The sequence below is a fragment of the Cajanus cajan genome, chromosome 6 (genome assembly GCF_000230855.2).
Source record: "Cajanus cajan strain Asha chromosome 6, NIPB_CcT2T_4, whole genome shotgun sequence".
Taxonomy (NCBI): Eukaryota; Viridiplantae; Streptophyta; class Magnoliopsida; order Fabales; family Fabaceae; genus Cajanus; species Cajanus cajan.
In genome coordinates, this window is record NC_138522.1 from 47145794 (window position 1) to 47173626 (window position 27833).

The 27833-nt window shown below is 34.8% G+C and overlaps 1 protein-coding gene across 2 annotated transcripts; it reads right to left on the reverse strand.

Moving 5' to 3' along the window:
- Positions 1-440: 440 nt before the first annotated feature.
- Positions 441-27494, reverse strand: LOC109815625 (ferredoxin-dependent glutamate synthase, chloroplastic). 2 transcript variants are annotated; one of them, XM_020380384.3, is made up of 33 exons: positions 27118-27494; positions 24805-25132; positions 21225-21667; positions 20987-21118; positions 19812-19910; positions 19084-19154; positions 18273-18369; positions 17719-17811; positions 15814-15959; positions 13849-14008; positions 10745-10855; positions 10425-10640; positions 9456-9613; positions 8884-9013; positions 7841-7899; positions 7567-7672; positions 6300-6396; positions 6020-6135; positions 5739-5936; positions 5487-5597; positions 4490-4729; positions 4303-4401; positions 4106-4201; positions 3807-4004; positions 3642-3716; positions 3349-3477; positions 3152-3250; positions 2496-2638; positions 2322-2415; positions 1907-2145; positions 1706-1784; positions 1108-1191; positions 441-976 (listed from the first exon to the last, which is right to left on the reverse strand). In XM_020380384.3, exons 1-33 carry the CDS (start codon positions 27376-27378, stop codon positions 815-817), a joined length of 4869 nt encoding a protein of 1622 aa, XP_020235973.1. In that variant the 5' UTR covers positions 27379-27494; the 3' UTR covers positions 441-814. The 2 variants fall into 2 exon arrangements, with proteins under 2 accessions (XP_020235973.1, XP_020235974.1); XM_020380385.3 differs by having other exon boundaries at positions 24805-25117; positions 27118-27493.
- Between the last annotated feature and the right edge of the window lie 339 nt (positions 27495-27833).

Genomic DNA, 27833 nt, shown 5'->3' on the forward strand with positions numbered 1-27833 from the left:
TATTTAAATTCTTCTTCCAAACTGTGAACTAAAAATTGCGTATCATTACTGTACAGCACCTAGATTATCACTAGTCCCTCGTTTATTCCGAAAATCGTATAATATAAATACACACATGCCATTGCATCATACAATTTCAATTTTCAAGACCAACAGTAACACGTTCCATGCTCGAAAATAGAACATTGGAAGTTGGAACCCAAATGTTTTCGTCCTTAGCTAATATTTCAAGACTATATGTTTAGCTTATTGAAATACATGACGCTATAACTTGGTATTCCATCATTACCTCCACATTGATATTACTCGTTACAAATACACGTGTTAAAACAGTTGCTCTTAGCTATTATAAATTCATCATAACTATTTATCAGCAATGTAATTCGCATAAAAAATGACATCTTATTTGAAAAAGTGCAAGAAAGAAGGCAATTTGATCGTGCAAGGGGAAAACAATAAAATTTCATTTGATTAGAGTACATAGATGGCCAGGCATATATGAGGCCCCAACTAATTTATTTTGATCATCCACAAAAATCAGCAACCCGATTCGCATTTTATTTACAGTTTTTTCTATTACAAGGCTATACAAGAGCTGAGATAATGCTTGAGATGGATGTATACCGGTGGCTCGTACAGCTGGCAAAAATGATGTTGAGAATGAATGTAGCACCGTGGTTTCAAGGGATAGTGTAATCCCATTTTGGCTAGCTAGCAAATCCACCCTATTGAGAGACTCCCATTCCTGTACAAAGCAGGGACACAACAATGGCTCCATAGCCAGGCGTAATCAATCTACCCTTGCAATGTGGCCCTAGGCAGACTGAAAACTTATCTGTTCTGCCGTAGTTGTGTCATAATCGGCACTTGCCTCAGGGGTATCCTCTTCACTAGGTGGAACCAGCTGCCAAAATAGTGATAAGTACTTGTCCCACTCCTTCAGAATAGCCGCACCTTTGCCACTACCGGTTTTTTCCTTCATATACAGATGATCAAAGTTATTTCAGCATTATGATAATCAACTGATATAAAATTCATACAAAAACATTAATAAAATTCTTCCTACATTGATTGCCCATGCATAAATTCTTAAATAGGGGTACTTACAACATGAGCTTCAATCAGGCTCTTCAGTTGCATCTGCCCAACAGGGGCTGACACCCGTTGGATTTTTACAATTTCTCTGTTTACCTGTGAGTAGATTCAGATATAAGCATAGAAAAATAGCATGGTTTCATTCAAGCAGAACAAATGAAGACGTTCAATGGTATTATGGTTAATATTTAGATTTCTTCTTTGGGAGGGGTGGTCTAAAATCTTCGCTGTGGTTGGGAAAATTTTACATGCTTGATTGATAAGTACTTGTGAGTCACTCGACGTGTAAACAAACACTAGAGTAAGATCATGTTAACTAGATAATTACTGGTACAAGCTGTAGTTAGAAGCAAATTTTAAAGGCAGCTGGTGTTTCATGCAAAGGCACTAGTGAGAATCAGGAAGATCTTCAAACAGTAATATAGGAGTATATTTTTTCTTTAACTGTTGAAAATGCTTCCCAAACCATAGATTTATCATTCTTTTTTTCTTAAATTAGAGGGGCAGTACGAGAATCCAGACCAGAAAAGGGAATTTCAATTATCCATGCAGTGCACTCATTTGTAATAAAAAAATCAGAGAGGACGATCAATGGGCCTCTGGCGCAAACCTTGGGTATGAGAGTATTGTCCTCATCAAGAATGTAAGCCAATCCTCCTGTCATTCCAGCAGCTACATTTCTACCCACTCTGTCAAGGTATAAATTAAGTGATGGCCTCAGTTTACTCAAATTGTTTCACTGAACAAGTACACGGGGGGGTGGGGAAGAGGAGAAGAATGGTACAAGCTTTGATAAAGAAATATTACTCACTTTCCCAAGATAACCACACAACCACCAGTCATGTACTCACAACAATGATCTCCTGTGCCTTCAACCACAGCTTCCGCAAGTGAGTTTCTGACAGCAAATCTTTCCCCAGCTCTCCCTCTAACAAAGACCTGTCCACCAGTTGCCCCATACAAGCAAGTATTCCCTACAATAGCTGCATCCTCAGGTTCAAACCCTGTCTTGTCAACTGGAGTGATAACCAACTCACCACCAGCAATGCCCTGGCAACAGTCACAAATAAACATCAGAACAATGAGCCTCAACTTAGTAGGATAAAATAATCATGTAACCGGCTCTCACACTCTTCATCATTAAATAAATGAATCAAGGTCACGCATTTCAGGTTTAATTGCCTACACAAGTTCTCAGGTGTGAAACATCAGTGTAAATAGGATACCTTCCCAACATAATCATTAGCCTCTCCTACCAGGCGAATGTTCATTCCAGGTGTCAGAAAGCATGCAAATGACTGCCCAGCACTTCCTGTAAATCTGGAACAGAGGAGAAAATATTTTTAACTTTGGATTAAATACAAACATTGGATTTCAAACTGCAAAGTAGGACATCTTACGTTATATTCAACTGTCCAGCAAAACCAGTGTCACCGTACTTCTTTGCAATGGCACCGGATATGCGTCCACAAACAGCACGATCAATGTTGAATATTTTTATGGTCTTATTAACCACCTTTTCATTTTCAATGGCATCTGCAACCTGAAAAGTGAAAACTAACAGATTTAATATTTCTACCTCATGTATGACATTTTCCTATAAAACACATACGTGATGCAACCATTTCCTTATCTCACTCCATATTTTATCAAAAACAGAAGTCAGAGTTAATCAAAAAGGGACAAACAGCCACATTTCAAAATTAGAGGTGCTCCTTACTTATATATACATTATATGATCTTAAGAAAGTAGCCTAATAATGTCAACAACACTCACTATGATAGGCTCTGATACTATTTTAAGAAAGTATGACTAAAGCCTCCTCAACCTTACAAAATCGTCTTTTAAGATAAGGATTGCTCCCTACTTATATCTACTATTATGGTCTTATTCTTAGTTGATGTAAGATTTCTAACAGATAGAATTAACTAGAAACTATGGCGAGTCCTAGCATTTAGCACTGTATATGCTTGACATACAAACTGGTCTAAAGAAGATATATTGCAAAGGGAATAGCATTAATATTTTTAATACCAACACCTATAGTTGTTTTACCTCCGGGTCTGCTAGCAAAACATCATCCAGAACAGGACCATTGGTATGAGGCTCCTGATTCCTAATTTGTGTACTGCTCCATTTAGGTAACCCAACACTCTGAAAATGAGAAGTTAATCACACACAAGTCAGATAAGCAGGTAATTTAACTCAAAGGAATAGAAATGAAAGATATATATGATTATAAGCATCCGTACAGATAGGATATAATTCAGATCTAGATGCTGAGTTTTTGCTAGAGATATGTCTCTTGGTTGCAACAAGTCAGTCCGGCCAATCACATCATCCAACTTCTCATACCCCAGCTGTGCCAATACGCCTCTTACCTGGTCAGGTAATAATATTTATTCCAGACAGGATGAGGGAAACATTGGTTAATCCAAATTTCAAAAGTGGTAAATGAAAACTAAATCAATAACAGCAACTCCAAAATAAGGAACATTAAGATGACTATGAAAGATATCAACATTCAACAGCAGCCCCAAAATACCTCCTCAGCTACATACAAAAAGTAGTTGACAAGATCACCAGGAACACCAGGAAAACGAGCTCGCAACTCTTCCCTCTGAAATGTAATGACAAATTCTTATTTGGAAAAGGACAAGTAATCATTACATGAAAGCACTAAATAACAAACCAGCCTTCTAATAAATACCTGACTGGCAACACCAACTGGGCAATTATTGGTGTGGCAAATGCGGGCCATAACACATCCAGTAGCAATCATTGCCACTGAACCAAACCCATATTCATCAGCACCCATTATTGCTGCCATCATGACATCAACTCCACTTCTAAATCCACCATCAACTCTGAGAATAACCCTTTCTCTCAGTCCATTTTCAATAAGTGTCTGCAAGAAAAATAACCCACAATCAAATAGCATATAACTTTTTGAGGTAGAAAATGATGAAAATAAATTCTAATCACACAATTTCATGATTCAATTATAACCTGGTGAGATTCTGTAAGCCCAAGTTCCCAAGGACCTCCTGCATGCTTGATGGAACTAATAGGGCTTGCTCCTGTTCCCCCATCATGTCCTGAAATCTGTAAGTTGATCATATTATGATATGTTATGCTTCACAAAGAATAAAATATATATAAAGAATCCACTAAAAAATATATGGATCACAGGTCAAAGTACACACCTGTATAATGTCAGCATTGCCCTTGGCAACCCCAGATGCAACAGTGCCAATTCCAGCTTCAGCCACCAGTTTTACTGACACCTTGGCCTTAGGGTTTACCTGTTCAACCAGAGAACCAGAGGTTTTTCTTCAGTATACTAAATTTCATTGAAAGGAAACAAGTGAATAAAACAAGCAAGAGTGTCACCTGATGAAGATCAAAGATCAATTGAGCAAGGTCCTCAATAGAATAAATGTCATGATGAGGTGGTGGAGATATAAGAGGAACTCCTGGTTTAGAATTTCTCAATCTTGCAATATACATGCTAACTTTTTTCCCTGGCAATTGTCCACCTTCACCAGGTTTTGCACCTTGTGCAATCTTGATTTCTAATTGATCAGCATTTGCCAAGAATGTCGGGGTGACACCAAACCTTCCTGAAGCAACCTGAAAAAATGCAATATATTTTATCAGATTACCACTACCTACCACAATTTCTATAAGACGAGCTATTTTTGGACCGACCAATTTTAGATTAAATACTACTTAAATCAGCCAGATTGATTGAATATAGAGGTTTGCTCACCATCCAATTGGATCAAGAACTAAATTCGTAATCATGAATTTATACCAGAATGAATACTTATTTGGTCCACCAAATGTAAATCACACCCCGAAAGAAAATTATGTGAGGCATGATAACCTAGCCTACTTAAAAAATTTGTTGATAACTTGATATATTCCTTTCCTGCACCTGGATTCTTCAACTAATACAGCAGGAAGGTGATCATATGATGGCAGCCCTACCAAGCTTATTGCATTTGCAGAAAAGCCCCAAAATAATTAATGATCATCAACTAATGGTGTTTTGTTACATGGCACTGGTAACAGGAAAAGTTGGACACTAATTCATGACCAAGTTAAAATCATGATTGCAAGGCATCAGCTAAACAAATCAGATCACAGTATTTAATTTGGATGACTAATTGCGCACATTCAACAGAGAATGAGAGTTTCTAGAAAGCTGTATGATATAAAGATTTTATAAAATGGTTAAATAATTTGACTAGCGAAAAAACAAATAAAGCCTAAGAAATAAAATATAGTTCATTTAATGAGTTTTCCACCATTACAAAATTATAAAATAACATTATTATTGTCAACAAAGTTAATGAAGGTATTTTTCAAAATTTTAGGCAATAACCTGCTTGATGGCACTAGTAGCAGTATCCCCATTTTGAAGACCTTTAAGGTGTGGAAGAGTTGGAGAATAACCATCAACGACATCTGTAAGTGGTTTCCATCTAATAGGATCCTGAATGCAATACATGAATTAGGTCATAGTTGGAAAATGAAAAGGTTAAGAAAATTAAAAATACAAAAAAAAAAAAATTGTCTGTTACTGAATATGAATATATCTTTACTGACAGTTATACTATGATCAAAGTTATGTTACCTCACCACCTTCCCCTGAGTTTGATTTTCCACCTATTCTGTTCATGGCAATTGCAATTGCTTCATGAGTTTCTCTGGAAATAGCTCCAAGTGACATGCCCCCAGTGCAAAACCGTTGCACAATAGATGTAGCAGGTTCAACCTTCCCCACAGGTATTGGAGCACGATCACTTTTGAATTCAAGAAGATCACGGAGAACCTGAAATGAACAATATATATCACATAATACTGTTGTAATAAAATGTATAATAACAGTCTGAAAATAGGATTTTCAGGAATCACATTCACGGGTCGATTAGCCAAATACTGCTGATAAACTGAAAAGGCACTTTGACTTTTCTGACGAACAGCTTTGTGGAGCAACTTTGACATTTCTGGGTTATTTGCATGATATTCCCCTTTAAAATTGTAAATCAAAATCAGTCAATTTTACTGTACCAAGAACACTACTACAAATGCAATTTCATTGATAAAACAATAACACTCATTATGTTTTTCTAAAAAAAAAAAAAAAGTTAACTGATTTTTCAAATCTTAATGAGAATCAGCACCAAACTCATACCTCCTGGTCTGAACTGTATAAATCCAAAATTTTCCAACCTTTTAGCTGTATCTTCAGAAAATGCCTTAACCCAGAAAGACAAAGTCTCTCTTGCCACCTGCACCATATGAGATGTAGGAGTGAAGTTTCAATTAAGAAATATCCATTAAAATGTTAACTCAAGTATTCAACACATGGCCATTCTTGTACTGATGCAGTGACGCACACTCAGTAAATGAATGCATATTCACAAATTCTTGTGCAAAAGAAATAGTGCATAATTGCACCCAGGGTGTCCACATACACAAGATTTTATAAGCTCAGGATGACTGAGTGTAAGTATTAAAGTCTAGCTGTTAGAGCAACTACTGCATGTGAGTAGTTATTTTGAAGGATCCATTGTGCATAATCATTAAATAGTTATTGAATTAAAACAGAAAAATGTACAGCTGCACCTGCTGGTAATGCAGACTTGATGATATCGAAATCCAATGTCTGTTTGTTAGAATACTATAATTCTGTTATAATAATATAGCTTTATTTTGCTTTAAGTAGTGCAGGCGCATGCTCTTCTATAGAGACATGCTGTATTGTATCTTTTCTTTGTTTTCCGTTAGAGTTTAGTTACAACTGAACTGCGTGTAATCCTTCCAATAAATACTTGGTTTCTTGTATTCTAAATCATAATAGAGATATATGAGTTCCTTCAAAATCTTTCTCTCTCTGAGTTGGAATTCTAATACTGTTAAGAGACCCTCATCAATTATTTACTGAGCTTTCCACTTTATTATAAAAAGTTGATATCCAAATCATACATATTTACATCCCCAGGGATTCAAAATAGTCAAATGCCATAACAGGTTAAAGTACAATCTAGATTAGCTTTAATACAAAGGAACCTGTAGTGCAAATTTTATCAAGACAATGAAGCATATCCAGACCAGTCTATACATGTAATATATTTTCATATAACATCAAAAAGGAATACCATGCAGGTCCAAACTGCATGCCAGATAATCTTGTAACTATGTTCTTTTTTGAAACTGATAAATTCGCAAAAATGATACATAAGATAAATGTTTCAAACAGAAAACATGTTCTGAGAGAAAAAAGAAAAGAAAAGTAAGGTCTAATGATGATCTGAGCAATGTGTAAGCTTTAACAAATAACAAGTACAACGATGATAACTGACTGTTATCAGGCACAATGAACTGATGCTTATATTGCTAGTAAATTATCAAGACAATTTACATTTTCATTCTCAGGCTTGAGTCTGTAATGTCCTAACCTCATCAAAAGTTAATCCACCAATTTTCGACACACTTCCTCTGAATGCAATATCAACAACTTCCTTTCCTAATCCATAGACTTCAAATATTTGTGCACCACAGTAACTAAACAAGGAATAGAAAAATAGATTTGTCAAAAGCAGAACATCAGTAAGGAAAGAAGAGAAGAAAAAATTAAAACAATAGACAAACTACAAAAAGATTATGCCAGCACTCTCTAGCATTACTGCATTAGTTTCCCTTTATAACTACTTTATTTCATGAGCTACATACCTTGAAAGCAATGAGATGCCCATTTTGGAAAGAATTTTAAGAAGACCTGCTTTTACAGCCTGAAATGCAGGCAAAAATGCAAATCATTATGTCATCAATTATATTTGAAAAAAATAAAGAGGAATTTATTAACAAATAGGGGGAAAAACACTGTGAAGGAGGAAAAAGTTCCTTCAGTTAAAGGTCCCTGTTTGAATATCCAATTCTTGTATTTTGAGTCTTGTTATGTTAGTAGTCTTACAGGGCTGGGCTAGTATTACTTGTATTATACTTGTATTTGACCGAGATTATTAATATAAAAGAAAGATGTATACTAGATTAGTGTATCGTCAAATCATATCAAAATAATATCAATCATTCAGATTCAGAGACCAAATTTTCAGTTTTCACATTTTTGCTTTTCCATCATTCCCTAATGTTGAAAATAGAATAGAATCTCCCTTTTATTTTAAGTATTAGTATACATTTTATTTTCTTTCCAACTTTCCCTATTAAAATGTTTAGATTCCCCTATTTCCTTTAATAAAAATTAGATGAATTTGTAAAAGAGAATATTATCCTATTGAATTGAATGAGCAATTACAATCAATGTTCACCTCTGTTACAAAGTACATATATATGCAGAGGTAGAACTGAGATGATCTGACAGTTGAATTAACCAAAAGATGTCTACTATAAGTGTTTATAAAGAAGTTTATCCAAACAGAACATTTATCTTTAATTTCCCTTCAATCTCACATAAACTTATTCCCTTTGTTTCAACTTATTTTTGCTTTTTTTTAAGATGCAAGTTGTATCGGCTTCTTAAAATAATACTTTTTTAAAAATACCTTTATTATAATATTTTTTTTTTTGAAGTTCAGACAATCTGGCCCATTAGTGAGTGATTACAACCAGATGCAGCACTCCTGTGTTTGTCTAAGGACCAATATTTACCATGGCATATACATAGCCATCACCATTACAGATTGACATACAAAAAATTTTGCTTATTACTTCCAGCTCAGAAATAAAGTCAAAATATTGGCTTGAAGATCACTAACCTTACAATAGTTCTTCTGTGCCTGTTCAATCGATACAGTAGGCATCTTCCCGTTCCTCATCAGATTTACAGTTTTATTACTCAAACGCCATTGCCGACAAGTCTCCAATGCCAAGTATGGACACACAGCACTAAAACAAACAGAACAGATAAATCACACCATGCTCAAGAAGAGCTAAGTGGGTTTAACAAGGCATGTTTCCCATTTTCCATTGCTACGACAAACTTATGCAAAGTAGAATTAATTCCAATAACACCAATAAACAATTGTTCAGTGTGGAAAGAAGAATTTCAAATTTATTCATGTTTAAATGGGAAAATGGCTTCATGACAAATATAAGAATACAACTTTACCCTAAACTGGCAAACAAACAAGGAAACAGGAAGAAAAAAAAGTTATAAAAAAAAAAAAAAACTTCAATCAATACCAGGCCTAAAATAAATAGAGACTAGTAAATGAGAAATTAGATCACAAAACACAACTCCTAATATAAGATTAAAATTAAAATAAGGGATAAAGAAGTAACGGAAACACTACATCTAACAGAGACTTAAGTGAGGGCATTAAATAACCTTGCACCATATCCTATTAAACAGGCAAACTGGTGAGTGCTAAAGCATTGAGCAGTATCTGCTACAATTGAAGCTGACATCCGCAGGCCATTCTGTATTAGATGCTGATGAACAGTACCAACAGCAAGAAGTATTGGAATTGCAGGATGAGTTGGTTCCTAGGACCAAAAAGAAGGGAATGCAATATTAGCTCAAACACACATATGCAGTATATACTATATATGAAGCGTATCGGAATTCATGCTCTCATGATAGGAGATAATCATGACCATACAATTATAATGGAGCATCAACCTTCTTAAAATGAAACAATCTTCACGCCAGAAATGTATGGCCAAGATTAGCTCCTAACACTAGATATTCGTTATATATGAATAAATTAAAAGTCAATTAAACATCCAAGTCCAACTGTACAAATGGAATTACAATGAAAAAAGACAGTTGGCAGCTATTCATAATCTTCAGGTATGATCATTACCTCAACATAAATGCCAAAGTGATACACAAATATGAAAAATATTTATTCACATAATGAAAGTAGTCTTACAAACACACTGTTTGTCATTCTATTATTAGGTGAAATCTCATGTAGCTCCCAGAGTGGAAACAGGTAATTTAGGGAGACACGGAATTTAGGGCCAAAAAGTATTTCCAACATTCCTCCGTGTAATCATGTGCGTGATATTCAACTCCCTTTATTCTCTCTAGTAATATATCATTTTCCAAGATAAAAGTAACACTCCATGTCTGGGCAGGGGAGAATTAGGCAGTGTTTCAGAGTTGGTTTTCTGTGCCTTCGAAACAGATATTGCAAGGGTGTAGCCATCTGAGGATGGTAAAGAGATGAACAATTGTTGGACAGGACAACTCAAGTAGCCAAGTACAGGATCTAGGAGGTTGATACATCTGAAGCCATGTCTAGGTAAGTAAAGGACAACTTAAGTAGCCAAGTATCTAGATGGTCCTTACCAGTGCTTCTGAACGGTCTGAGAGAACAAGCAGCTGAGAACCATTTCTGACAGCTTCATCTGCAGCTTCACAAAGCTTATTTAATGCTTTCTCCAGGGAACCTTCAATGCCCTTGGTTATATCAAAAAATGTCGGTAACACTTGTGGTTTTAAGTGGGAGTCTTTTAGTAATGACTCAAGATCCCCTTCATTCAACACTGGACTAGATAACATAACCTGCTCCAAAACATATCATTATCCCGTGGGCAAGAATAGGCAACAAAATCATGGGTGTTATATGACAATGAAAAACTAGATACTAAAGATTTATGCTAAAATACCTGTGAAGCATTCTCTGCCCCAATTTCCAATATATTCCTTCGCTTCCCTATATTCACTTCAAGAGACATAACCAGTCCTTCTCGAAGAGGATCAATTGCAGGATTTGTAACCTGTACTTTGGAAAATGCAGAAAAGTGGGGTGGCGGCATCAGGTGTTAAAGAGAGAGATTTTACATGCAAATGTCAATAAGAAAGGTAAAATTCAAACCAAAAACTTATACAACACCAAGCATAATTTCCAAATATGGTTCTGTAAGTCTGTATATTAAACCCTATCTCAGTTGTGCCATCTTTTATGAGTCTGTCAAATCAGAATAAACAGAAGCTAGAAAAAGTCAGGATGCAAGAGACTAGTCTTTTTCCGCATATATGGCCAACCTTGCTCACTAATTTGGAGATTCTATACATCTAGGAATGATGTAGAAAAATAATTATTAAGTGCCATAGAATTATAGATATTTCATTTACACAAAAGTCATTGTACTTATGTCTAGAGCTGCTAAAGTGTTTATGGTTATCTGCATTTGATAAGTTAATGAAGCTTAGAAAATTGCACCTTTATAATTGGGAGCCCAATTAATTATGGGTAGTTAACAGTCTTAAATTTAGTCTACCAAGTCCAGTCATTAAAAGGGTCCTGTGAAGTACTCCCTCTGTTCTTTATTATAAACAAAAAAAAAACATTTTTTATTCTTAAATATAAGCAAATTTCAACTACTTTTACCTCATTTAATAATTCTTTTCCTAAAATATCTCTCTTTTAATGCATAACTATTCAGTTGCACTACTTTTGACCATAGTTTTAAAAACCGGACCGGTCATCAAACCAGTTAGGGTACTGGACAGTGGGTCAAAGAGTGAACCGGTGAATCACTAATTAAATCACATGACCCAATTTTTATTAATTGTTTAAAAACAAACATTCATGTTAAATATATTTTATACTTATAAATTTCAATAAATTCATATCCTATTTTAAATTTCAATTTCCATCCTATTTTAAATTATCTTTATTTTTATTTTGTATAAAAAAATACATAAAAAAAATTACATGTTAAACTGTATATTAATACAAATTAAAAATATAAATAATGTGTATATATAATATACTTGCAATTAATATTACAAAATAATATATGTAATATCTACATAGATATTATATTATTAAATATATAATTTAAAATTAATAATATACTATAAAAGTTATTTAAGTTGCATATATTACAAACAAATACATTAGAACAAGTGGTCATCCTTATGTTTGAGAAGGCTCTTTGCTTTTCCATGAGCAGGATTCAATTCCCATGTGTTTTTCTTTAAATTTCTTTTTAGAAGTGATAAAAAAAAATATTTTTGCAGTTGAATTGGTTTGACCTATCGGTTCGAACCGGAAAATTAACCGATTCACTCCAGTTTGAAACGGATCAAATGCATAACCGATCCAACTCAAGACTTGGACTGGCTAAACCACCAGTTTCCGATTCAACCGGTCCAAGCCGGTTTTTAAAACTCTGCTTTTGACATTTATAACAAGGACAACTTAGGAAGAATATTATGGAAGTAGTAAAATTTAATGCAAATAACTGACTTTCTTAATATGAGTAAAATCAGTCTTTTTTGCTTATAATAGAGAACAGACGGAGTATATAAAAAGTGATTTTTCGCACAGAACAATATTCAGTAAAGTACTACTTTCGTCTCTATATATAAGACCCTTTTTACTTTTTTGTTTGTCCTTTTTATAAGACTCTCTTCTAATTGTCAGTTGCATCAATTATATCTTCTCTAAAATACCCTTATTTAATAAGAAATTCATTTAGACAAAATATAATAAATACTTGAAATTAATTGGATAAAAACTTTCTCTCTTGTATTAAGATTGGAGAAGATAAATAAACACATAGTTATCTCTCTCTTCCAAACATTAATTAATTAGATGGGAAATGATTAAGTAGAAAAACAGAAGGTTAATTTTGGAAAAGTAGTTTAAAATATTGAAAAAATTAATGCTCTTAACTAAATTAACTAATTTTCTTAAAGGGTGTAATTTAGTTGAAAGGGTCTTATAACTAGGGATGGAGGTAGAATTTTTAAAAGATATCTTCCAATGTTTATTTTCAACATAGAATTTGAATTCTGATATCTGATTTCTGGGGGTAGGAGATGTGTTTCTCCCACAGAAACCCTTATCCTAAACACCTACCCAACCCCATACCCACCTTTCCCTCTCCATCCAACTCTAATTCTAATCAAAGTCCTCGGCTGCTTAAACGAATCACACAAATTTTGTTCATGTCATCCTTTGACAGTACACAAGGTATGTTCCATTGCATAAGTATTACCTGAATGCATTAAATAAGCTTTTAGAGAATGCATGCACGTGGTTTAACTTATGCAATGGAACATGTGGTTTTAAGTGGGAGTCTTTTAGTAATGACTCAAGACACGGTTTTAAGTGGGAATGTGTACATCCATTCTTGAGTGCAACCTATTGTCATCCTTCAACAGTGCACAAGACATGTTCCATTGCATAAACTATACCTGAATGCCAAGGCATCCAAAATTCCACTGACCATGTCCATTACTTTTTAAGTTCATAATTTGCTTCCACAAGATCAGCTATGAAACATTCAACATGCACTGCTCAACGTTTCAGTGATGAATAATAGAAGGACCTTGCACCTAAACAGATTTCTAAGTGTCCTCCACCCCACCCCACGCCCCACAAAACAAAAGTAAGAAAAGGACAATGTATCATTCTCAAACAAATGCACACAGAAAACGAGATAAAAAAAAAGAGTGTATTAATCTATGAGATCAAGAAAGCTTAACCAGTTGATTTATGAATGAGTTCAGAGATATAGACACACACAAACAGATAGGGATATGCATAGAGCCTAAGCAGTGACATAAATGAATACCATAGACAAACGATGATATCATGTATCCCATGACATTGTGAACAAACAATAACACATATTAAAAAGTAAACATGATCAAGACGTAATGAGATAAGTAACTTAGCACTACAATAGAAAAACTACATCAGATCACAGAACAAATTAATATCAAAATTAAATTGTAGGAAAATACTCTAGCTTACCTGTGCAAACCTTTGCTTGAAATAATCAAAAAGCATGTGAGGTTTCTGGGACAAAGCTGCCAATGGAATATCATCTCCCATGCAAAATGTGGGCTCCTTTCCTTGAGCAGCCATACTCTCAATCACCATCTGGACATCTTCACTAGAGTACCCAAATGCCCTGGTAGCACCAAAAAGAAGAAAAGTAACAACCATGTGAGATTTTGTAAACTGCAATAAAAAGAAAACATACTATCCCATCAACATGCCTTAGAACATTAGCTTGTAGGACATTCAGCATTAGCTTATGGAAACCAGTCACAACCCACTCAAGTTGATTTTTATAAAATGAGACAACAACAACAATAATAATTTCCACCAGGTAAGGTTTGTTATATGAATCAAGCAATGCAATGATGCCCTATCCCAAGTCTTGTCTATAGACAAACTAATGACTGCAAAATCTTTCTTAATGCTTTCACTTACAAGTTTTTCTTGATCTCCCTCTGCTACTAGTGATGGGATTACCCTCCATTTGATCCACTCTCCTTACTAGGTCTTCTATAAGTCTTCTCTACATATCAAGCCTAAACCACCTAAGGCGGGTGTCTATAATCTTTTCCAACAAATGAACTACCCTTTTTCTCCAATGCATTCATTCCTAATTCTATCCTGTCTAGTGTACCCAGTACCTACTCATCAAATGCAACATTCTCATCTCTGTGACATTAAGTTTATTCTCTTGTTGACTCCATATCTCTAAATTTCCATTTATTTCCTCTCTTGATTCTGCAATTACAACTATATATATGCAAAAAGTAAGCGTTGTGGAACTGACTCTTCAATACGATAATAAGCACAAACAAGACTGCGGTACAGAGACAAGGGGTGGAAGCTAATCTTGATGGATTACTATGGTAATAGGAAGACCTGTTGCAATCCTATCATGTTCCCAGGGAACAGATCCTATCTAATGATATTTCCACTGAATGAGATCCTAGCCATTCAAAAACAGAATGAATATAATATAAATTGGAGGTGTAAAAGATTTAAGGGTGAGATTTTAAACTTGAGAATCTCAAGTTTTTTTTCCACTTGAGAGAATCTTTTCCTTGTTCCCACCCTCATACATGTCCTTAATTGTGTGAATATATTATAAATGCAATGCAAACTACTTTCTTCTTTAGGACCTCCTACACACAATTTGTCTCTTGCCACCTGACATTACACCTATTCCAATTCAGTGAAGACCATATGTAAATTTTTTTGATTCCTCCGAAATCTCACCATTAAATGCCGTGACATGTATCAAATGGTAATTCACAATTTTTTGCATTCTTACACCAAAACAATGCTTCGTAACAATTTCTTTTGACCTTAACTTTATCTTGCACACTTGCATACCACCACCAAAATTCTCTACCCTTAGGTTCCCAGCCTTTTGATTTACTGTGAGTCTCTTTATCCACCTTCCCAATCCCTTTGGCCATCTTGTCCCACATAACTTCGCACTTCCTATGGCCTCCAAACGACATTCCTCCATAACTCTGCTGAAGGCTCCTTTGGTTTTTGCCCTTTGTTTGACACCAGTTCATCCTTGAAAGTTGACATCCTATCTTATTTTTACATCCCAAATATATTTTCAACTCTTACATCCATCACGAAGAACGTGTTGGGTAGTCAAGTTCTCAATCTTAAAAAGATAAAATACCACGCATAAAAATCCTTTTTTTCCTACTTCCAACAGAAGAATATTTCACTCCAAAATGAGTTCATTTCATTATTTTAGATCACAACTTTATCCAAAACCGCAATTTATAATCATCTCATAAAGATCAAGAAAAAGAATAGAGAACCACACAGAATGTTTAAGCAATAGCAGAGAGTAAAGCAATAGGTTTGATAGGACTTATAAACAGAAATACTTGAAAACAAACATTCCCTCATCAAGGATAAAACTAAGAGTAATGTCTAAATAGAACTCACTGTTGTTGTCTTAATACTGCATCATTGTCCATCACAGAAGCTGAAAGGAAGTTTCCAGGCTTCAAAGACCGCAAATTTTCCTTGATCCAGTTCCCATATGGGTTTGATAAGGCTACTCGTTTTTTAACCTCTGTATTCTCATAGACCTACCACACAAAACATTTGCAATGTAAAACAATCCTATGAGACAACATATACCACTTTTGACAGGAAAATAAAACTTTAATTATTTACAAAAAAAAATGCCTATAAAACTCGGGGATGGACATTCACAGACCATTACCCTACCCATATATTATTATTTTCACATAATAATATAAATTGATTTTATCAGTCAGCCAGATATGTCTCAGTATTACAAAATGATGTTAGTGAAGCTGTAAAAGGTAGAATTTCTTGAAAATTTGAAAACTCTCATTCATATGCTTTGAAAATAAGTTCTTAAAACTCATGTTATTGAATTTCGTATGATGTAATCTTAACAATAGAGCAAAATTCAAGAAACTAAACAAGTTTAAGCCTCCAAGTGGGTGATGCTACAACTACTTCAAGGGTGACCATCAAAGTTTTGAAGAAAAAAAAATCAGAACAGAACACATATAGAAAAAATGGTGTCAGCAAGATAACAGAATGAGGACTTATGACACACAAAAAAAGAAGAAGCACAAGGGTGTGAGTGACAGAATCAAGGCTGATTAAGATCATGAACCTTTCTCAAGACATTAGAACTAAAAGGAGTAGAGGACGTGCAAACAATCAACAAAACAGAGTGAATGCTAAAAAAAAAGCAGATAGGGGATTTGACTCCTCTAAAGTGAGAGGAGTGCACTTTAAAGGATAAAGTTCAGTAATAACAATTAATTAGAAAATCAGAGATTGAGATTGCAACTAACAACAGTTTGTTATAAATATATTTGATTTTATAACAATTTTCAACTGTTGATTTTCTAATCGATGATTATGAGTGTACTTTATCCTCAAAAACTCAACTCCTCACTTTAGAGAATCAAGATTTGTGATTATGACTGGGTTTTGCCAAAAAAAACCACCAGGCTTGGCCAGAAACAGAACTTGTAAGCACAGGGTATTGGTGGTTTGTGATGAAACAGGGGAGAGAGCAGTGCATGTTGCATGAATAAAATTTCAAACAAGGCTTCTGAAACTCTATAGCATGCAAAATGCTGCAATGGCCGCTATCAAAAACTGCTCCACTATTTTTATCCCAATGTTTCCACGACACCACTGCAGCACACTAATGAAAACTAAATTATTGACTATGTTTTCCTTCTTTTAGAGGCCTACAAATCCCAAGGCTTTTGATCAAATATGCTGGAAATAATAATAGTTAACGCACTTAGGAAACATTATGTTAGTGTGTCACATGATAAGATTAAGATGCATGTGTTCATAAGTATTTGTGTCTAGGAAGTTGCACTGATTTAATAGTATCCAACGAAATAGTCTCTACCAGGTCTATTTAGGATCAATATATATATGGATGATATGCAGAAAATGTATAATACTACATGCTCTTGAATAAGAATGCTTTTCATTCTTCAAGTTCTCTCTTTCCCTAAGCTCTCCCCCTCTAAATTCAATAGAATAAAGAGAAAAAACTACCTTCATTAACAAAAATTCAGTATTAATAGTAAAGGCAAAAAGGAATTGGAAGCAAACTAGCAGTGTGTTTTCTAGAGGGGAATTCTGGGCAAACAATGTGATTCAATGAATGACTTTATATCATGTTGGGGGACAGGGAACATTGTGGCAAATAAAAGAAATTTTCTAAGTTGGACAAATATTTAAATCAATATTAATATTTGCAGGAACAAACATCCATTAGAAGATAATGTGCCCGTGTTCAAGAGTGGACCAAGCCAAATAAGAAAATAAGGCAGTGCTAACCTGACCACCAAGCAAATCAACTGTTATCATCATGCCAGGACCTAGACGGCCTTTCAAGACAACCTTTGACTCATCCACTGGCACAACACCAACCTAAAAGTGAATGACACAAGGTAAAATATCTTAAATACAATAATTGAAACTTTATAAAGTTATGAAACTGAATTGGTGGCTTCAAAACCATAATTATCATTACTGCACATAAGTATTAATAGAGATGCCAACTGTCAAATAAATATGTTTCAGGAGTGCTGGAAACACACACTATCATTGGTCAAAATTAATTGGAAATTATGAAACCATGAGTGGAACTCATTAAATGAGAAGTGGGGCCTACAAATTTTTGTATTTTCCAATAAATGTCAGTCAATAATAATGAGTATATTCAAAAGAGTGTGTTTTAGTGTATTTGACAGCATATTTTATACAACATCATCTCCTAAAAGTTCTAGAATTATACAATAGAGTAGAACTGACATCTCAATAGTGACATCATACATTATATTATCCATATATATTATATACAACCAAGGGATAAAAGTTTGGGACTTTACCTCAGAGGCAACATAGACCATATTGTCTGATGTTCGCCAATACCTAGCAGGTCGAAGACCATTACGATCAAGGCATGCACCAACAGTTTTCCCATCACTGTGACACATCATTGGATTACCAACAATCACAGAAAAACAACTTCAGGAAAAATTAAAAACAAAACAAAATAGAAGAGCACTATACCTATTCACTACAGGTAAATTTACTAAATATTAGAGTAAAATACTATACTCTATACTTTAATACTAAACAATGGAATAACGGTTTGCTAAGGAAAATGAGCAACACATGATTAAATTAAATTAGCAGAGTGATTTTTCAAGAATATGCAGAAACAACAGTAAATATTTGCATGATGCAGTGAAATAGCATAACAAAATATACTAAAAATAAATTCGTTCCTAATTTCATATATTATATTCACATTGAATACCTCCATTAAATTCTACTATAGTCAATAAGCATTAAAATTAAGAATCACATTGTGAAACAACATATATCAAGAACAATCAATTCATTAAAGAATTTTTTTTTAAGAAATTATAAAAGTTATTAAGTGACTGTAAATCAATTATCACATTGGAAATGTTATCTTGGACAACACACCCTCTCCCTTCCACTAAGAACTTAGAACACCAGACACACAAAGATGTGGACCACTAAATCCTGCTTTCATTTACAGTAAGTTTATAACGACCAAGTTTTGCTGAGTGCTACTTCTTCAATTCTTAGTGATGTCATGAATTAGGATAGACTGATAGACCAACAAGGCAATCATGTTTCTCTGGATTCTTTTTTAAGCAGTTATACCTGAACAAAAGCAAGGCCGGTCCATCCCAAGCTTCCATCTGACCCTTGTAGTAGTCATAGAAGTCAACCACCTAAAAAGTAAAAACAACATTAAGGACACTTCCATGCAGAAATTGAAGAGCTTAGATAATCAACAATGGTTTTTTCAATTCCACCAGCCTCCAACCTCTTCACCAGTGCCACTCACTTTCTCCCATATGGTTTCAGATAAACTCAATTTTGATAATTTTCTTCTCTGGCATCAACAAATTGAGCCAGTTATCAAAGGTCACCGACTTCATTATTGTCAACCCTAAATTCCAACGTGATGCTGGTGCTGAGTTATCTATATTAATGCTTTATAAAAAGAAATCAAACTCAATATCTCCCGAACACTTGGAACAAACTTCCATTGTCAGATAGCACTGTCCCATTAACCACCATCCCACCTTTCCCACAAGCAATCCCCATTTTGCACCCAGACACCATTTACCATTATCTGACAAAATCACCTTTTTTGAATTCAAAGGAAGACAAGCTCTTATTACAAGCAACAAAAGTTGTTCTTAAACCATGCATCTTTGCAAATTTTTGTAATATTTGAGAATCAAAAAGGAATAATCAGAAGTATGACTAACTGTAAACGATAAGCCAGACAGCACATATTTTTCTTATTTGGACAAATAAATTAGATTGAACATGTGAAAACAAGTGGGGATTTAGAAAAAAAAAAAAAAAAAAAAGAATACCTCAGGATATTTGATTGACAGAGTTGGATGATTTTTGTAAGCCTCTGGAACAAGAATCATCATAGCTTCCTCAGGACTTCGACCACTTCTTATCAATAACTGAACCATAGTAGACAATTGATATCAAGATATAAACATGACCATTAACACAAGTCTAGAGAATTTGATACACAACTAAGAATAATAACAAGGAAAACAAAAGAAAATCTCAAAACAGAGGTTAACAAAAAAACAATACAAAAGAGGAACTTGTATACTTTTAAGGAACAAAACAGTTAAGAAGAGAGGAGTCAGTAAAAAGAAAAATAACAAAATAAACTCAGAGCAAGCATTGTTATGTGGATCATCAGTTTTTTGCTTCCAATTTTTCTGTTTAACAATATTTTACTTTGATAAAAGAAGAAATGCATTAAAGTGAAACAAGAATAATACAAATAAAGAAGCATAAGAAATTATCCTAGATAAAATGGAAAAGGAAAACCAAACATGGGAACAAAAGAAGAGTAAATTTAAAGAGCTCACTCACTTATAAGTGGTAAATCACTCACATGAATGTCAACGAAACAAGTCTACAAGATGGCAAGGAAGAAATTTACCCAAAGGTTCTAAAAAGAAAAAAATTATCTTCATCCATAACACCAGAACTATACATATAAATTGTAGGATCATAAAACCTTGCTCCACTTTATCCTTCCGAAGCATATAATAATTGGACAAAAAGGATTCAAGAACAAAACCTTTAATTGCTTCACAAAAATGCCTGAAGGGCATTTCCAAAGCCTCAAAGCAACTCCAACATTATAGGATGAATTTGTCTCTGAACACCAGTAACACAACAGAGACAGAAGGAGAAGATCGAAATAGTTATATAAGGCCTATGAATCTATAAAATTTCATTTGTATCTATTTAGCACCTTGGTCCAAACAAAAGCATGGGCGTTAATAGGAGCATAACTAACAAATAACTTAGATCTATTGAAATTTTAAACCATTGGATTATGAGACAGAATCTGGAAGAAAAAAAAAAGTTAACATTACAAGTATAGGAACCATAAGAAATTAGAAAACAAGGATCATGTATTTTCAAATTTCAACAATAAATTCCAAATGAATCATCATCATTAAGATACGCAAACTGAAGGGATTAACAATTTTATATTCAGTTATTCACATACTTCTGCAGTACTGTCAAGATTTGCAGAGTCTGATGCCTTCGGATTTCCGTATGGGCGAATTTCATTCTCACGACCTCGCCATACAGGTGACTTCAATGATGGTTCTCGTGATTGCATCCAATTCAAGTTCCCCTGCACAAATATGTCGCTATTAGTGTATAAAATCAAAACAAAAAGTAAAATCCAACAAAAGTAAAATCTTATAGAAACATTTTGAATGCAAAAAAGAAAACTCAACCTGTATGGTGTTGATCTCTCCATTATGACCAAGAAGCCTCATTGGTTGTGCAAGAGGCCACCTGGGACTAGTATTTGTGCTGTACCTTCGATGATATATGGCAAAAGGGGACTTGTATAGATCATCTTGAAGGTCAGAATAAAATAACCCAAGCACTTCTGAACGAAGCATCCCCTTGTAAACTATGGTTTGATTGGATAAAGAACAGAAATAAAGCTCATTTCCCCAACTTTCTGAGCTCACTGCTTTTTCAATCAATTTTCGACAGATGTACAGTTCTCGTTCAATGTCATCAACATTTTCTTCTTTCACAATCTTAACAAATACCTGCTGTATATTGGGCATGGTCTCCTTCGCATAATAACCTACTACAGAAGTATTTACAGGGACAGGCCTCCAACCAAGAACCTCAAGACCTTCTTGCCGAAAAGTATTTACAATAACTGAACAAAAAATTAAAAATACATGTCAGAACACAAACCTTACATGTCAGAATAAAACCCAATATATCATAATTGACCATTTATCATGCACAGAATATTTATTTATAAAGACACGATACACCACCAGTGTTACAGGACCATGGCCATTTACAAATTTATTTTTCTTCAAAGAAGAACTGACAACAAGAAAAAGGAAAACAGAATTCCTCACAGAATTACCGATAGAGACACAAAACAAATGGGGAAATTAAAGACATCTCTAAACTTTACCCCCCCATATTGAAATAGCTGCCACAAACTTTTGAATCCGAAACTTTCTGAAATCTGCAAATAGACCCTTACTCCATGAAAATAGTTCATTAAAACATTACCTCGTGTTTGCCCATGAGAAGCACCATAGAAGAGCAATAAACATGCTCACCTCGTGTGCCCCTCCCCCATCCATTTCTTCTTGTGCAAACTTTTTCCTGCTCTCATACACTTGCAGGCCTTTATCTCAAGGCTTATCATCCTTTTCATTTTCCCTTTCCTATTGCACACTTGTGAAATGGGCCTAGCATAAACACTTTGTTTCACAATAATGCTTTTTTCCTCCTGGATAAGTCTATTTGGAAATCATGTGCTCCCCCCAATGTCAAATCCTTTGTTTGGACTACTGTTCTTGATAGCATTCATACATCTGGATAACTATTAATTACACTAACTTCCCTTGAGATTAGCAGAGATTACATTTAGACCCTACTTAATTTAGAAACTATATTTGCTTACCTTGTTTTAAATATTATTCTTATTCTTTAACACATTAACACCCATTACTTTCTTTAAAATTACTCATACCTCTATTGTTTTTGGTGTATAAACCATACACATGGTACCCTTAAAAATAAAATAGCAAGGAATGCGCAAGGTAGGTTGGTGTAATTTCTAAAGCAATCAGGCCTAGGCATAATTATCGCTAACCTCAAGGGAGGTCTATCTAATTACCCTCTAATACAATGATTTACTTCAAATTTGTAGGCCCGTAACTGCTTTGTATACTAACTATTGTGTAATGGGCAAATCAAGCTCTGAAAATGGCTCTCATTTGTCCTTCCATTGTTAAGAAGCTTGCATTCTTTGGAAAAACTTTGGCATTTTCAAAGAATATTGGGTCTGACCCAAGGATATTCAGCAGTTCTTGTGCATTAATTTCTAAGGACTTTGCACTGCCACAGATGCCAAAAAGCTTTTGGGTTGCTCTCAACTTGCAGTTCTTTGGTGTATATGGTTGAAATAAAAACTTTTATGAAAGGTTGAATTTGAAAAGTATGATGTTGATAGTTTCATCATGTGAAATGGTTTTGATACGTGTAGTGCTCTTTGTATCTGTCATTGTCAGTCATAACTGTCACTGTCAGACAGTTATAACTGACTCTTAGTCCTGACAGTATATATAGGGTTGTAAGTCAGTGACTCAATCATCTTGTACATTCTTCACAGATCAATACAATTTCATTTTCTCAAACTCTGCAAATCTAATATGGGTGCACTTAGTTATATCCTGAAAGGAAAGGACTATTCATTGGATGGAATGAGGAAAGGATTATTCATTAGATGGAAAGGATTATCAACAAAATGATGCTGCTCCAAATGAGATGAGATGAAATTATATGTATATGACTTGACTTGGGAGGAAAGGGTTCCCCACTAGATGATGGAGCTGCCCTTAGGAGGAGAGAGCTATAAACGAGGTACGGAGGTAGAGCTGCCTCAAATTTTGGTTCTCTTGTGGCCCTTTAAGCATTAAAATCATTAACTATTTCATGTTTTGCTAATAGATTTCATTTTTACCAATATGCATTTTTTTTGCTGTTGTGAACCTATACATATTATTTCTTCAATTGTTGTCTTTATGAACATCTTAACTTCTGATTTGTGATCACATTTTATGAAATTTGTTTAGACAAGTTATTTCCACTATTCTAACATGTATATAACCAAGTATTGAAAACACTAATGAATTAATTTGTTTCTCCTTCCAGTTCATTATAGTTGCAAGAAAATATCAAATCCTTTCATATTTGGTTTCCTTTTCAACCTTTTTCCCTGCATCTTGTATGAAAAAAATTGCATAGATTTCTAGCTTCTGGGTAATGGAAGAAACGCTGTTATGACTAGGAATGAGCAAATAGAAAAGAAAAATTAAGATATCCTCCCTATAGAAAGCCACAAAAACAATACAGTGAATAAAAAGCAAGCAAAGAAATCAAAATAAAGGATCTCTTTGCAAGTCTGCCAATGGAACTCTCTAGACAAAACAAGTAAATATACTCCTAAGAGCTCACATTTTTTTAAAACTAAAACCATAAATAATCAAGGCCATTACAAAACATTGATAGCAGGTCAGGTGTAAATTGTAATATCTAGACAACAAAAATAACCACATATTAGTAAATTTGGAAACAAGAATTATAGTTGAAACTAAACTATTTAATATGCCCACTCCCTCCATTTGTGTATTGTGCATAATATATTGTTCTAGTAAAATTCAACAAGATAAAAGGTGTCAACTTCAACTTAAATTGACTTTTTTTAAGACATTCATTAGTCATAACAAGCTGAACCAGTATATTGGAAGAAATATGACCCAGAGGTTAATGCATAGCATCACACAAGATAAACTTAAGGTTTAAAACAACTACATGTTTAACAACGCAAATAAAGCCCAAAGAAATTCAGTTCATCTTCAATGCAGAAATGATACTGAAATACTAAGTTACACAATAAAGTAAAGACATCAAATAGTACATATACAAAGCATGATGACAACAACAAATATTTTACGATATGCCTAATCTTATCATTTGTTTTCTTCAATGTCTTAATTGAAACATATGCTTCAACTATAAGTTCTATAAAGCTTGTAGTTCAAAGGCTTGTATGGCATGTCAATAACTAGGCAAATTACGTAATAGCATACTAGATCAATGAGAAATAAGAAAACTTCCCTTTAAAAAAGGGGGAGAGAATCACACAGCATGCAATATGTGACAGGAGTCAACAAAATTTATCACAAACAATTAAACATGCTTATCTCAGGGAAACCACAAAAGGAGGACATTATTGGAGCTCAACCTTCAAATTAAGAACAGTATTACCTTTCTTTGCCTCATTGAGAAGTTTTGCATCTTTGGGTAAGAAGACCATTCCAACACCAGTGTGCAACTTATCAAAGGAAGAAATCCCTTGCTTGCTGGCCCAATTATCAAATAGATCCCATGGAACTGCAGTCATCAGCCCTGAACCATCACCAGAGTCATTATCTGCTCCACAGCCACCACGATGTTCCATACAACTTAAAGCATTTAAAGCATTCTTGACAATCTCATGTGATCCCTTATTCTCCAAATTGGCAATGAATCCAACGCCACAGGCTCCTCTCTCTGATATTATGTCCTCCAAGTTTGCAACCTGTCCAACAAGTGACTGGAATCACTCAACAAGTTATCTTGCAGATTACATGCCCACAATATTGAACAGTTGATTAGCTAAGCATTGGAGGAATGATGTTACAAAATAACTCAGACCCCATAATGGTGGGAATCTTGTACATTAGACCAGGGCCAACCTTTAAATTAATTGCAATGCAAAGTGATAATTACAAACTGAAATAATACAAGAAAAAAGATGTGAAATTCATTTCCTATTCAAGTTTATTTAGGATTTATGAAGTTTCATAAAATAGTTAAATAAAATTCATACTTAAACCAGATGATACTAGTTCAGTTGTCTTTTTGCTAAAGCATCATTTAAACAAAATTGAAAGTGGACCAACGCCTGTTGGTTCAAGTGGTAATGAGTTTGGTTGAGTCTTGTGCATGGAAAAAATAGGCATCGGGAGAGCTTTATTCCCTTACAGGCTTAAATGGATCTACCAAACTATACTCAGATTTTTCATGGTCCAATGTGGCTTCCAGATACAAAGGATCAAATGCCCAAAAGCACACCGAAAAACCAAACAAACAAGGGTACATTCAAAAGTACAACCAATTGCTACCACTTTACATATGGATTGGATTAAGAACCCCCAAAGTCATTAAGAAATTGTATACATTCATAAAACAATTAAATGATACTCACATTTAAAGTCGTCAACCAAATGACACTTGTTCTGTTGTACATTTGCTAAGGCGTCGTTTAAACAAAAATTGAAAGAACGAACAAACAAGGGAAGGTTTAAAAAAGCTCACGCAACTGGTAGCTTATTACATTCTACATCTGATATGATTATGGTCTCCAATACATTTCTAAAAAAATTGAATACAAAAAGAAATTCATTTGGTAATCTGATATTGTAGAATGCAATCCTTATTTCCTTAATAATGTATAAAAAAATTCTCATAATCTGTAAACTCTAGGACCTGGCAGTTGCACTATAGCCTTCTTCCCACGTTATTGGAATTTCTTAAAAGATAAACTTCATAGGGTGTTGGATAGTTTTAACCAAATGGCATGATATTCAACTATACATGCATGACAGCAGTGCCATTGAAGGATATATCCAACGATGTAAAGGATGATTGTAAACGGCCAATTAGTCATGTAACTAGCTCATACAAACTGATCACCAGGGTCCCCCTAGGTTTCTTTTGATACAATTTCTAACAATCAAGGTGCCTTCATTGCTGGCAGACAAATTTTAGAATTTAGATACAGTTTTCTTAACTAGTGAAGTTGCGGAAGATATAACAAGGAAAAGAAAGTGTGCTTTGGATTTGAAAAAGTTTATGATTGGGCAAGTTGGGGAGTTTTCTTATATAAGGTTTTGGGCAGAATATACTTCGTTTAAATAATAGTAAACAGAGAGTCCGAATCTTAATTCCAATATCCAAGGATGGCGGTTAATTGCGTAGGGGGAGCCTTCATTCCTTGCTTTCACCTTGGTGGTTGATTTTTCTTTGGTTGTTTGCCTTTAGGAGTTGAAGGCATCCAATCGTGAACTTGATCTCTCTAGTTTCCTTTACCATTCCCTTTCCAGAATAAGACATAGTTACATCCAAACTAGGTTCTGAACTATTTCTGAGTATTAAAAAAAGAAAATCTAAGTTCTACCTCACACTCTTACTCATCAAAATGAAGAGTGAGTAGGTCTTGGAAATTCGCTTGACAAAAACATTTCCCTGCCAGCTGAATGTTTATGTAGAACTAGCTTCTTCAAAGTGTAGAGAGTAAAGTATAATAAATGAACTCGGATCGTGTCGTTCTCCTCTCTTCGTTCAACTTATTAATTTGACTTCAGCAGATTCATCATCTCGTGAGACTTTTTACAGTGTTGCGTTGACGCGATTAACACTAACAAATTCAAGAGTGTTCTAGTTCTCTTCTACAGTCCTATCCTCCGATCCACAACTTCTACCAAAACAGAAAAACACTTAAAAAATGAGAAAGAAAATGTCCGGAAGAAACAAGACCTGTGGCTTGGAATCGGAAGAAGAGGAAGCAGGCGAATGATGGAGGCGGTTGTCGGCAGAGCGGTCAAGGTGGAGAACGGCCTTGACGGAGGAATGACGGAGCAGCGAGGGAGCGGGAAACGGCGTCAATCTGCGGCTGCGGCGCTTGGACTTGTGGCGGAGTGGCGCAAGGTCGTGGAGCACGTGAGCGTTGTGGATGGAAGGGAAGGGCTCACAGAGGCGCAGCACGTGAGAGACGGAAGACACGGAGTGCAGCGCCATGGCGCTCGTGGGAGAAAGAGAGAGAGAATGATGAGAGAGTGTGTGGAGAATAGAAATAGAATGGAGTGGGTGAGTGAGAATGAAGATAAAGGGAAGAAGAGGGAGAGGTCAGGAAGTGCCTTAGTCACCCACGAAGTGTCTGAGTCACACACACACCACCAACTCTTACCTCGCTCTGTCACTCAGTGAACACATTGCACCACTCGAGTTTCTGCACTCTGTGCTAACGTCCACACTTACCCCCTGCGTCGCCTACGGTAAGATTCCCATCTTATTGGAGGAATGTGATCCTCGGTCTCACACGCTGTTCTTGTCTTGCTTGCCCAAACAATTTATGCTTTTTTACTATTCATTGAATCAGACTGAGGTTAGTCATGAAGAAGCCGAATAAAGTTAAGCAACTTTCAGTAATTCTGACACATTTTACTTATAAAATTACAATGATAAAATATATT

Bases quoted from the DNA above. Each gene is read 5' to 3' on its own strand.
- LOC109815625 (XM_020380384.3), bottom strand. From the start codon at position 27,378: ATGGCGCTGCACTCCGTGTCTTCCGTCTCTCACGTGCTGCGCCTCTGT. The intron at 4,730-5,486 runs GTTATTGCCTAA...GCATTTTTTCAG, and splicing joins CTACTAGTGCCATCAAGCAG to GTTGCTTCAGGAAGGTTTGG. The intron at 4,202-4,302 runs GTGTGTACTTTG...ATCAACTTACAG, and splicing joins GCAATGCTGACATTATACAG to ATTTCAGGACATGATGGGGG.